This window comes from Enoplosus armatus, chromosome 14 (assembly GCF_043641665.1).
Source record: "Enoplosus armatus isolate fEnoArm2 chromosome 14, fEnoArm2.hap1, whole genome shotgun sequence".
NCBI classification, from domain to species: domain Eukaryota; kingdom Metazoa; phylum Chordata; class Actinopteri; order Centrarchiformes; family Enoplosidae; genus Enoplosus; species Enoplosus armatus.
Genome location: NC_092193.1, coordinates 2,318,095 through 2,330,831, shown reverse-complemented (window position 1 = coordinate 2,330,831; position 12,737 = coordinate 2,318,095). Strand labels below are relative to the sequence as shown.

The following is a 12,737-nucleotide window of genomic DNA, read 5'->3' as shown; positions in this document are numbered from 1 at the left end:
TTCTTACATTCTTTCACTTATTCGTCCAACCAGTTTTTATTCATCAGATTTTATTTTAGATATACATCTTCAGGAGTGGTTTCTCTTGTTGATTGCAAAGTTAATGTTATGTGTATGTGTTTTAAGTAAATAAGCAACATTCATAGCAGTTGTCAAAATGATATGGCTGGATTCTACAACAATAATGAAAATATGATTAAAGCACAAAAGAAAAGAATAAATTCACCATTATGATTTCACTATTGAAAATTCACCACTAGCGGCACATAAATGTATGTACGGTACATTTATGTTGTACATGTAGCAGTTATGAATACTGCAAGCATGCTGTAATGCGCTACTTTTACACACTTAAGCACACGTATTAAACATTAAAGCAGTGAAATGTAGGTTAGAGAGACGCTCCAGCTGTGTTGTTTCTGCAGCAGCAGGAGACAAACTGAGCTTCTGAAGTCATGCAACACTTTTTCTTTGTCTCTCCTGTTTGGTCTGCAGGACTGAACGGAAGATTTAAAAAGCCTAGATTGAAACAAATAAAGAGAAATAAATAAGTAAAGTGAAATACAATTACAATTTTTATTTGTATTTTTATTTTTATGTACGCATTTACGGTGTCATAATTAAATGAAAGACATATGTTACAAAGACAATTATTTAGCTTTGGCTCTTTAATAACTGAAAGATTTGTTTTTCATTGTGACATGATGAGCAAAATAATCATCCTTGTTACTATGATTTTCATATAATGATGATACAGTAAATATACATACATAAAAAGGAAATAATAAAAATGTGTATTTTATTTCTCTTTATTTCTGTTTCACTGGTTTTTATTTTGGCAGTTTAAATCTTCCATAGAAACTTCTTTGCATTGAATATTCACAGATTCAACAAGACAGTCAATGATTTCATGAGGCAGAAGAGCAGATACAATAAAACTGCAAAGTAGTCGCTCAACATCTGATAGTATTGAGCACATTTGACCCTCCAGCAGGTAACTTCTTGACAAGGCTGGATAGCCCCCCAGGAAAAAGGGGCCCTGTCACATGCTTCCTGATGCTGTGATAGATTTGATAGGCCAAACAGTATGAAATCCTATTACAATCCTATTTTTTGTCTAAATCATCCTCTTCCAACAGCACAGACTCGAGCTGTGCAGCCAAAGTTTGTTTAAACCCAACAAACTTGATTTCAAATTCTTGTTGAGATCCCAAAGTTTGAAAAGATACCAAATATGTGAAGCTGATTTTTGGGGGAAAATGTGTATAAAACTACAGAAGACATGTAGAGTATTTTCTGGGTCTTAACATGTCATTCAGGGTGCACATCATGTCGCATCAGTGGAGAGCTGATACAGATTATATAGTGTATGAGATGCCTCAGCAGTGCGGAGGAAGACGGTATAAACAACCACTTCATGGGACACCGAGGGAAAAACTGGCTTTTAAGGGGTGAAAACATCAAGAATGAACCACAGAATACAACAAAGAAACAAGATGGAACATTTTTAAATGCCCAGCACCAGACCTCCTGCTCCAATTTGAACTATTCACTTCACTATTTTGCATCACAATGCCAACTTTGCATAATCTTCCCGACTTCACTTTCACTTCCAATTAACAGCAGCTGTTTAATCCCTGCCAGTCACCTTCCTCCGACTGATAATCTGACTGCACTACATCCAAGCTGAGATTCAAATCGTCCGCTCCGTTTTGCTCCCCAACATGATTTTATTGTTGCTATCATCACATCTCATCTCCTCTCTGGCCTTCGGTGTGTTTTGATCCTCGCGGTTTGCAGGTTTCCAGTGACTGACTCGCTCTTCAGAGGATTAGCGAGATGCTGCACCTCTTTGTTTATCTCCAGGTGGTGCGCCGCACGGATCGTGTCGAGCCTCTGGGATTCACGTTTCTTGTAGTATTTCACCTCACTGACTCCCAAAGCTCCACAGTTTCTTATCAAGTGGGTTAGTGTTAGTGTTGTAAATAAATCTGAGCACAGCAGAGTGAAAGGAGGAATGAACTGAAGGCAGCTGTAACTCTCCCTCACTGCTTTGACTTTCCTTTGGAGGATTATTCTAATCTGTAGCTGGAGAAGTGTTACGGATTGGACTTGAAATCAAAATGTAATTTCTGAAACGTAAAGACAACAAGTTGTGGTTTTACTGGGTGTTATGTGCTGAAACTATTTCTTGGCAGCCGTCTTGTCATCACCATCACCAGCTTGTTGTTTTTACATTTCTGTTTGTGAACAAATTAGATTTAACGTGTTAAATGTCAAATTTAGGGGTTAGTTGGCAGATTTTTTTTTTTAGGCAGAGTCAGGCTTGCTGTTTCCGCCTGTTTCCAGCCTTTATGCTAAGCTAATATGCGGGCTGTAACTACAGACATGAGATCAGTCTTCTCATTTAATTCTCTGCAAAAAAAAAAAAAAACTTGAAACAAAAATTGAAAAGAGAGCATCATTTGATTATTCCAGTATATTTTCTATTGATATGTGACGGCTTCATCGGACGTTTATGTTGGATCTCTGCACTAATTAGCTGCCTTACACCTCAACACTGTGAGGTGGCTGCTGGCTCAATAAGACCAGAGGCTTACTGACGGATGTGGTTCCTACATTTTAATACCCTTAAAGCATCCATTCATTTTCAAAAAAAGTATAATTTGACTAACCTTTCTGGAGTTTCAAGGCTTCTGGGAAAATAAAAAAAGTGGTGAGAAGGTGAGCTACAAATAACATTATAGCGTGTACAGACATACAGCATGCTCCAGAGGAGAACCAGCTGAGAAACGTGCAGCTTTCTGATGTGTGCATCCGTGTGACAGAAACAAAACATTATGGCTAAAATAATAACACGTCTATCATCTCCTCCTGCTGTTTCCAGACACCCAAACTGTTGAAGGTGAGATAAAGTGGATGTGAGACTTCAGCATCATGCAGACACAACAGAGAGGCTATTACTGCGCCTGATGAAAAACAGATAGATTGTACTGTATTTCAGCCTGTGGCTAAGATCCCACAGGGCAGGGAGAATGAAGTGCTCTCCAAAATGAGCTCAACATCCCAGCAAATAGGACACAGCAGCTTCCTTGTGCTCTCCTGAGGCCAAACATTATACTGTACATTAGATCCATCTCACTGTTCCCCTGTAAAGAGCTGCTGCAGCAGCCTGCAGGCTCTCCCCAGCGTCTTCAGTCAGATTTTGGCGGCATGTACAGAATAAATGAAGGCGTATTGTTGAGTCATCTGGACATTTGTGTTACAGAATTAGCATATTCTCAACTCTTTCCACGCTTTCTTTTCCTGCTTTTCTTTACGTGAATATAGGATCGTTCAAATTATTCTGATGGTGTTTGTTTTTGTTTGTAGAAAAATGAGACAATCACAATTTAAAGTTTGTGCAGTGTTGCATGTATGGGGGGGGGGGGTTGTCTAATAACATAATGAGGAAAGTACGATGGCGTATTAGGGCCATTGGAGGTAAAAAAAGAAACTTACGTAATACTTAATATATAAATACAAGTGGTAAATTTACGTGGAAAAGCATCACTACCCCCACCACCTCCCAGCCCTACGTCCCCGGTGTGGTACACACTGTAGATGTAAAAGGAAGCTCTCATTGCCTCCGAATATAATCCAGGCAGCAATTATGTTTGTCATGTCAACGTAATTGCAAAAATAATTCAGTAAATAAACCAGAATTTCTAGGAGACCGGGTTGGATGAAGATTATATTTGCAAAACATCAGCGTGTTAGCATGTTGACGTTAGCATTCAGCCACCAGCAAGGCTGTGGACTCTCGACCTCTAAGTTCAACCGTGTTTGTTAATTTATTTCCAACACAACTTTACAATTTCAGATAACAGTGCTGAACAACATCACATTTTGTCATTATGATAATTATAATCATATAATAGCAACAGTTTGTACTTTTTATTTTCTAGCTTCCTTTCTATTTTCTTTCCATTTGACGTTTCTTACTTTCCTCTTACTCCTCCTTCCCCTGTTGGCTTCAGTTTCTCCTTCCAGTCTACTTTCACCCATCTTGTCATTGTGTGTGTGTGTGTGTGTGTGTGTGTGTGTGGATGAGGGGTACGTTAGCTTTATTGTTTTTGAGAGCGACGCCGTGAAGTCAGTCACCCTGTTCACACTTGAGTGAAGTGGCGGGGAGTTTCATTACGCTGTGAAATAACGATCCCACCGTGATTAAGTTGATTAGATTCCATGAATATTTGAAAGGCGAACCAAATTGCTGATTAAATATTTACTGGTGGTTTCCTTCTTGACAGACTGGGAGATCATATCACGTCTCCCAAATGACTGACTGTACTGTACCGGAAAGCTTTTACGTCTTAGCACTGCACTCCAATATCATATAACTGTAATTATATGTTAATCAGATTTGTTATTGTCAGTTTGAATTTAATAGTAATAATACCAACAAATATTCTACTGAACTACAGTTACTAGTTGTCATTTTATTCATGGAACAATAATTCACTGATGCAAACATTTGTGTAAAAAGTACTCAGATCCTTTTCTTTAGTAAAAGTACAAATACAACAATGTAAAGAGCCTCCACTGTAAGTGTAACTCCTGTATTCAAAATCGTGCTTAAGTTGAAGAACAGAAGAATTAGCTAAATGTACTTATAGAGTATTAAGAATATTAGAAAGTATTAAAAGGAAAAAAGTGTTTGTTCTCCAGAAAGTTAGACTGATATATTATCATATAATTTATATGCATGTAATTCTGCAACCTAAAGTTGTCTCAATTTATTTGGACTTTTATCTAATCTTTGCTCCTTTTGTGAAATATTGGATTATTTGACCTATTTGGACAAAAAACAATAACTTAAATGAAACCATCTGAGAAGTTTAGAGGTGAAAGTGTTATAGACAGTATATTCACTGTACTGTTACTTTAAACATTCAGCTATTAGCAGTTCCTGTTATCAATGTGCCCGTGGATGTATAACTATCAGTGGATGACTTTGATACTGAATAAAACTGGTTCTGGAGTTACGAGGAACATTTTTTTTCCTTTCTATTTTCTAAGCAGATTTATGGACACGATATCCGTTTATTCGGTACTGATATCCTCAGAAAGTGTAGGTCACACTCCATCTACAAATATGTGTATCATAGATTCATAATGAGATATGAAGAGTTATGACTGAGAGAAAGTGTATGAATTTTGAATTTTAAATCTATCTTTTTATGTACAACTGTACAGTACTTGTGTAAATGTACTCTTTACTTTCCCCCACTGAATATAAAGTAGCTCATTTACCATATTTTTGTTTAAACATACGACAACACGGGCTAAGAAAGGTTTAATCCTTCATTAAATGCTGTTATCTGTAACTGTGTTTTGCTTTTTGCGTGATGACTTTTGTATTTCTGAGTTAAACTTAACAAGCAGCTTTATAGGAGACGTGGAACACTGGCGGCTCCGAGTGGCAGCCAGAGGTAACTGCGAGAAGTTCACGGGCTTCAAGCTCTTTGAAATGATAAACTGATAAACTAAAATAAATGATTTAGATGTGAACCGACAATGTGCTGGATCTTTTTATGAGCTGAGCTTTTTATCAATACCTTCTTCTTTTATAATCCGCCTTGCGTTACACCCCTTGTAGGCATAATAATAATGTGCATAGGCATACTAATCATGATAATGTCTTTAAAAAGTGCGCTCACATAGTAACAACCCAGCTGGATGTTGTGGTGCTGTAAAGTAAAGGGACGAGACAGGAGATCTGATAACTTTGTCCGGACGACAGCCCTGATCACAGCGGCAGACTGTGGATTTGTTATTTCCTGTGTTTAGGGTTTCTAACTGTCGTCAGAGACAAACAAAGCAAATCTACACAGTCTCACTTTGCAGGGATCAGACACTACTTTCTCTTGCAGCTCCAGTTTATGATTAAATGAGTCAACCTGTAGAATGATTTCAAATTCCTGTGTCAGCAACAAGTGTAAAGAAGACAAATGTCAGAGTTACTATTATTAGATGGATAGATAGATAGATAGATAGATAACTGACAGGGAAACACACTCTGGTGATTGTCATGCAGACACAGCTGAATATTTTAAATGAATATTAAAAAATATGACATTTGCAAACCTTTTCGTGCCGTGAATGTAAAATAAAATTAGGTTGGACTCAATCTAAATGTTGAACTTCAGCTTCTTTATATGCTCAGCACCACAGCTGGCTCTGAAATTAATTTGTTCCCTATCACCTCCTCGCAGACGTTTTGATAAGATATCTTCCAATGAGCAGCTGGTGCGTAGAACGAAGCCGATCAAAAGGATCTTAATTACAGCAGAAAGCTGAAAGTCACTGTGCTTTAAACAAAACGTTTCCAGCTCATGAGGAATATCTACGTTATTGATAACTGAAACCTGGAGCGATCGGCTCATCGTTGAATTATGAGACGATGGTAGACTTGGTGTGTAAACATGCCGACGCTGTTCCTGCCTCTGTGTGAAGTCATCCTGGCAGAGGCTACGGGTCTCTAACAGCGACCGACGTTTGTCAATTTCATTCTAAATTCAACTTCCCAAAAGTAGAGACATAATTTTACATTATAATCAGTGGTGGAAAGTCAGGAAGTAACATTATGCACATTCTTCCAATAATAATTACGTACTTTCATTTAATTAAGATGTGATAGAGTATTTTTAAATTGAGGTTTCTTAATACTTCTTCCACCAATAATTATATTATACTTTAGTGTTTTTAAATTATTGTGTCAAAGTGAAGTACTGTACAGTTCAGTGCATGAGTCGCTGATCAGGATGAAACACACACTAAAGACTAATGAATGAGTTTCTGTGGCCAGTGACAGTTACAGGTATAGGCCTGGAAGGGGGCCCCCGTGTTCATGGTTTCATCACAATGTAAACATCTCCATCAGGAACAGACCCTCGGTTTCAATGTCACTTATTTTCATTTGCTAAAACTCACAAATTCATGAACAAGTGAATATTTCCCCTTTATTTAATTTCAACTGTGTATCTTTAGTAGAAAGGACATTGAGTCAGCACATTTCATGTCATGTTGTCACAGTGTCAATATACAGGAGAATAATGAGCAACAAAACACACCCTGAATCTGTCAAACCACTCCTCTTGTAGACAAACATGTAAATCCCTCCCTCCTCTTCCTCCTCTCAAACACAGCGAGCTCCACTCTGTCCATATATTTCCCTGTTCCCTCCCCTTCAGATCTACAGTTTGAAGACGGGTGGAGCCAACATGGTGGTGAAGTGACGGAGCTGACGGGCCCCATTCACTGCAGAGACACATGCTGTTTAGATCAGAGCTCAAACTACTTTCACTTCTAAGAAAGTGAAACTCAGACAGTCGCTGCGACTGAGAGGTAAAATGGCGCAGAAAGGAGTTCAGCTGGACCAGGAAACCTTCTCTTGTTCGATCTGTCTGGATCTACTGAAGGATCCGGTGACTATTCCCTGTGGACACAGCTACTGCATGAGCTGTATTAAAAGCTTCTGGGATGAAGAGGACGAGAAGAAAACCCACAGCTGCCCTCAGTGTAGGCAGACCTTCACACCGAGGCCTGTCCTGGTGAAAAACACCATGTTAGCAGTTTTAGTGGAGGAACTGAAGAAGACTGGACTCCAAGCTGCTCCTGCTGATCACGGCTATGCTGGACCTGAAGATGTGGCCTGTGATTTCTGCACTGGGAGAAAACTGAAAGCCCTCAAGTCCTGTCTGCAATGTCTGGCCTCTTACTGTGAGGAACACCTTCAGCCTCATTATGATGTAGCTCCATTAAAGAAACACAAGCTGGTGGAGCCCTCCGAGAAGCTCCAGGAGAACATCTGCTCTCGTCATGATGAGGTGATGAAGATGTTCTGCCGTACTGATCAGCAGTGTATCTGTTATCTCTGCCCTGTGGATGAACATAAAGGCCACGACACAGTCTCAGCTGCAGCAGAAAGGACTGAGAGGCAGAGAGAGCTCGAGGTGAGTCGACAAAACATCCAGCAGAGAATCCAGGACAGAGAGAAAGATGTGAAGCTGCTTCAACAGGAGGTGGAGGCTATCAATCGCTCTGCTGATAAAGCAGTGGAGGACAGCCAGAAGATCTTCACTGAGCTGATCCGTCTCATCCAGAAAAGAAGCTCTGATGTGGAGCAGCAGGTCAGATCCAAGCAGGAAACTGAAGTGAGTCGAGTCCAAGAGCTTCAGGAGAAGCTGCAGCAGGAGATCACTGAGCTGAAGAGGAAAGACGCTGAGCTGAAGCAGCTCTCACACACAGAGGATCACAACCACTTTCTACACAACTACCCCTCCCTGTCACGACTCAGTGAGTCTACAGACTCACCCAGCATCAATATCCGTCCTCTGAGATACTTTGAGGATGTGACAGCGGCTCTGTCAGAAGTCAGAGATCAACTACAGGACGTTCTGAGAGAGACATGGACAAACATCTCACTGAGAGTGACTGAAGTGGATGTTTTACTGCCACAACCAGAGTCCAAGACCAGAGCTGAGTTCTTAAAATATTCACGTGAAATTACACTGGATCCAAACACAGCATACACAAAGGTTTTATTATCTGATGGGAACAGAAAAGCAACAGTAACGAGTGAACAACAGTCTCATTCTAGTCACCCAGACAGATTCACAACATATTGTCAGGTCCTGAGTAGAGAGAGTCTGACTGGACGTTGTTACTGGGAGGTGGAGAAAGGTGAGGGAGGAGTTTCAGTAGTAGTAGCATACAAAGACAATACCTTTGTAAATGAAAAATTTGGAGATAATGACAAATCTTGGGCATTGGGTTTTTACAAAAATCGTTATGAATTCAGACATAACAGTGTCACAACTCCCGTCTCAGGTCCTTGGTTCTCCAGAGTAGGAGTGTACCTGGATCACCGTGCAGGTATTCTGTCCTTCTACAGCATCTCTGAAACCATGACTCTCCTCCACAGAGTCCAGACCACATTCACTCAGCCTCTCTATGCTGGTTTTCTTCTTTATGGTCCCCGTGGAAACACTGCTGAGCTGTATGAGCTGAAGTAGGCAAAACTTACTGAACAGAAAATGCATGATCCTCAGTTGTTTCAACTAGTACTTGAGTTTGCTTCTGTTAATGCTCATTATAAAATACATAATTCCTGCGGGATGAGGATTTAGAAGATAGCGCATTTAAACTGTATATTGTATTTACATATTTTGTAGCAATTTGCATCTAAAATGTTAAGTATAATCCAGTTAAATGGTAATTTCTCAAGTTTAGAACTCAAGTAAATGTATTTAGGTACATATGTTTAAAGGGCAGGTGTTAGCATGCACAGTGTTGAAGCAGTCAAGCTAAAGCTGGGTAGGTTGTTTTTATTAAATTACAATTTAAATGCTAATAATCACAGGTTCAATGTCTAATGTGGCTTCCATGTAACTTTTAATCTTCTATTTTGCGCCGCCACCTATTTGCAGATATTACGTTGTCCACTAGAGGTCGGTCTTTACTTATGTATTCCACTATCGCACACTGCCGTTTACAATACACAACATGGCAAGTATGCGGATACCGTTGACACCTTTGTGTACTTTTGGTGTGGGGCTCTTTTTCATGCTTTAGTTCCAGTTAAGGGAAATCTCGATGTTACAGCATACAATAATATTTTTGACAACAGTGTGCTCCCAGCTTTGTAGCATCTCGCACAAAGCCAGCTCCATGCAGCCCTGACCTCGACCCCATCCAACACCTTTGGGATGAACTGTAACGCCAACTGTGAGCCAGACCTGATCACCCAACATCAGAGCTGGACCTCACTGATGCTCTTGAGTCTGAATGGGAGCGAATCCCTGCAGCAGCTTCAACATCTGGAGGACAGACTGAAACCAGAGGAGTGGAGGCTGTTAGAGCAGCAGACTAATGAACATGGTTTTGGAACAACATGTTCAACAATTATATATGCGTGTCATTTTGAGGTGTCCTCATACGTTGTTTGGGTTATATGTCAAGATCAGCATTGTTTCTAGATATCCAAATAGAAATTGCCGCACATAAGTATTTAAAACAATAATCTGTTATGGGTGTAATGTTCATTCATATAGTGTTTAATAATGTTATGAAATACTTATCATAAAGAGTAGGTTTACTTATATAATCTTAAATAATATTTTGAGAGGTGTGTGATTGTGAGGAATTTCTTTAAAATAACGTTTTGAACTGTCAAAGACAAATTTAATACAGTATAGACAGTGTACATTTGACATGATCTCATCCTCTCATCTGCTGCTGATGTAACAAATAGATGCCAATTACATGTTTTTCTCACTTGATTAATATTACTTATGCTTCCTGATTTGATCGATTGAATTCATGTTTTTATTTACTCAGATTATGGTTATGATTATAGTTCTTGTTATCTCTGGTATGAGTTTAGATGGCTATATTTGAGACTTCAGAATGAAATGATTCTCATTAGAGTGTTTTATATATCTATCAAAAATGTGTTATATATATTTACATTTAGAACATATTTGATTTGTACTTATATCGCAATATCTAGAAGCTGCTGGTACTGTAGAGGTAACTTGGGTGTGTATGTATGTAAATTATGCAAATTATCTTTCTGATAGAGATTTGGGGTGTATGACACAGCAAAAATACATCACAAATATAGCAAAACAGCTTCTGACAAAAAGCATGTCTTAAAGACTTAACTTTGAATGTCTGTAATTATGTTATTCAATCCTAGAATCCTTTGTACGCTTGCTATTCATATTATTATCTCTGTAATTTTACCTTTAATTTACACATCAATATCACTAAATGACTAATCACTGAATAAGTGCATTGAACAAATCAATGACCAGATGGTCTAAAAAGACCTCATATCGAAAAGATAAAGAAAAGAAAAAGAAAAGAAACGTTGGAAATATAACAAGAATGAAATGACTCAGAAAGACTTTTAATGATGTGATTTTAAAATACTACTTCTGGTTTGTCTAAGAAAACATCAAAATTGAGAAGCAGTGTTACATTTTTGTGCACCACATAATTGGTGATAATCTGCTTCTGCCTTTTATTAAATTTTGGCACTATTTATTCATATATCTCTCATTTTAACTTATTTCCTATCCTCTATTTTATACTTAAACCCTATTTATGTGTGTTTTATATTGCTTTGTGTTTGTGTTCACCTTATGCATTTATTTTGAAGTGTTTCCGGTCTTTTCTGGCTCACTCCCTGCGCCTTGATGCAGCTCTGTGAGAAGATGGTCTGTAGGTGAGATTTTTTTATAATATGAACCAGTCTTTTTTGTCAGGTTTTAACGGCCTGTCCCCTCAGAGCGAGTGGTGTAACTCGGGCATGACGATTTAAAGGCTGTGTCGTCGCTTCAGAGTGCCAGGTTAGTGAAGCGCGGTGTCGCCATTATTGTTATTGTTCTATTCATCGGCGAACGTTACCTCTGCGGGCTAGCTAGCTATGCGGCTATTAGCTGGGACGTTAGCCGGGACGTTAGCCGTGCAGTGAAGAAGGACTTCTGGTTGTACTTTTCAAAGTAAAATCCTAAATCGATGAATGTTGAGGTCTACGCTCTGCCATGACAACAAACGTCAAACTCCATTAATAAAAGCATTTCTGTTATTCTGTACATATTATTTAGCTATTTGCTTTTTAATAATAAGCAAACGTTGACAAATTGTTGTATTTGCCCTGGCTTTTGCCACCTAGCTAACGTTAGCTAGCTACTGATGTTAAAGGTGACATCCGTTTGCTTTGAGACAGGTTCTGCGTAGTTAATTGAATGTTAAATTTAACCGTCAGTGAATATTACAGAGTCCGAGTTTGTCAGCAGACAAACTCATATTTCTTATATACATTTATTTGACGCTGTGCAGCGTCACTGGTGCTCCCACTTTGAAGGCATATGTATAGAAAAATAGTACAACAATTGGTTGTTAAAACTACCTCCAGCAATACATTTTAAATAGTATTTACGCCATAAATGCACAAATGATTCCACCTTGAAATATACATTACCAGCATTGTATTATTAATACTTTAGGCTGTTTCACAGGATTGCACAAAAGAAAGATGCTTTGCCTCAGACTTGTGGGCTGATTTTGTGCGTAGATTTCAGTTGGATTCTAATGGAGTACGCATTAAATTGACGCTTTTATTTTGAAGTGCACTGTTCCGGTTTCCGTGTTGTTAACTCTGCAGCTTGACGCAGTTGTTTTCAAAACAGGACTGCGAGCAGCTGAGCACTGCGGTGTTTCTGAGCAGCGTTGTTATCCGAGCAGCCCGTCACCAGACTCCCCGGACTTCTCTCGTTTCACTCTCGGTTTCCTCGACGACTCTTCTCCTTTGCCGATTTTTATTTTTTTTCATACACAGATCCAGGGATTTACACAGAAACATAATCACTAAATGACAGCCTCTCTCGCCCGCTGGGAGGACAGCTGGTGCGGTGATAATATCGGAGGAGGGGGGGGCGGGGTGATGCCCTTGACTTGGGGAGGAGGAGTCAGGAGGAGAAGGGGGGCACCATCCTCTAATGTACCGAAAGAAGTGACATTGTAACTGTGTGATCTTCATTGGCAGGGTGGTCAGGGATGCGGCGCATGCTCTGCAAGTTCATTTCATCCCTGCCAGCCGCGGAGCAGCAGCGTCCTGCTGAGAGAAGCCATCGACTGGAAATGTTGTGCATCTGCCGGGAGCCCTGGTCCTGGAGCTCCGCTGG

At 39.5% G+C, this 12,737-nt stretch overlaps 1 protein-coding gene across 1 annotated transcript; it reads left to right on the top strand.

Annotated features, from left to right (window-relative positions):
- Positions 1 to 7,394: 7,394 nt before the first annotated feature.
- Positions 7,395 to 10,130, top strand: LOC139295951 (tripartite motif-containing protein 16-like). The gene has a single exon (XM_070918153.1). It carries the CDS (start codon positions 7,395 to 7,397, stop codon positions 9,057 to 9,059), a length of 1,665 nt encoding a protein of 554 aa, XP_070774254.1. The 3' UTR covers positions 9,060 to 10,130.
- Positions 10,131 to 12,737: the final 2,607 nt, after the last annotated feature.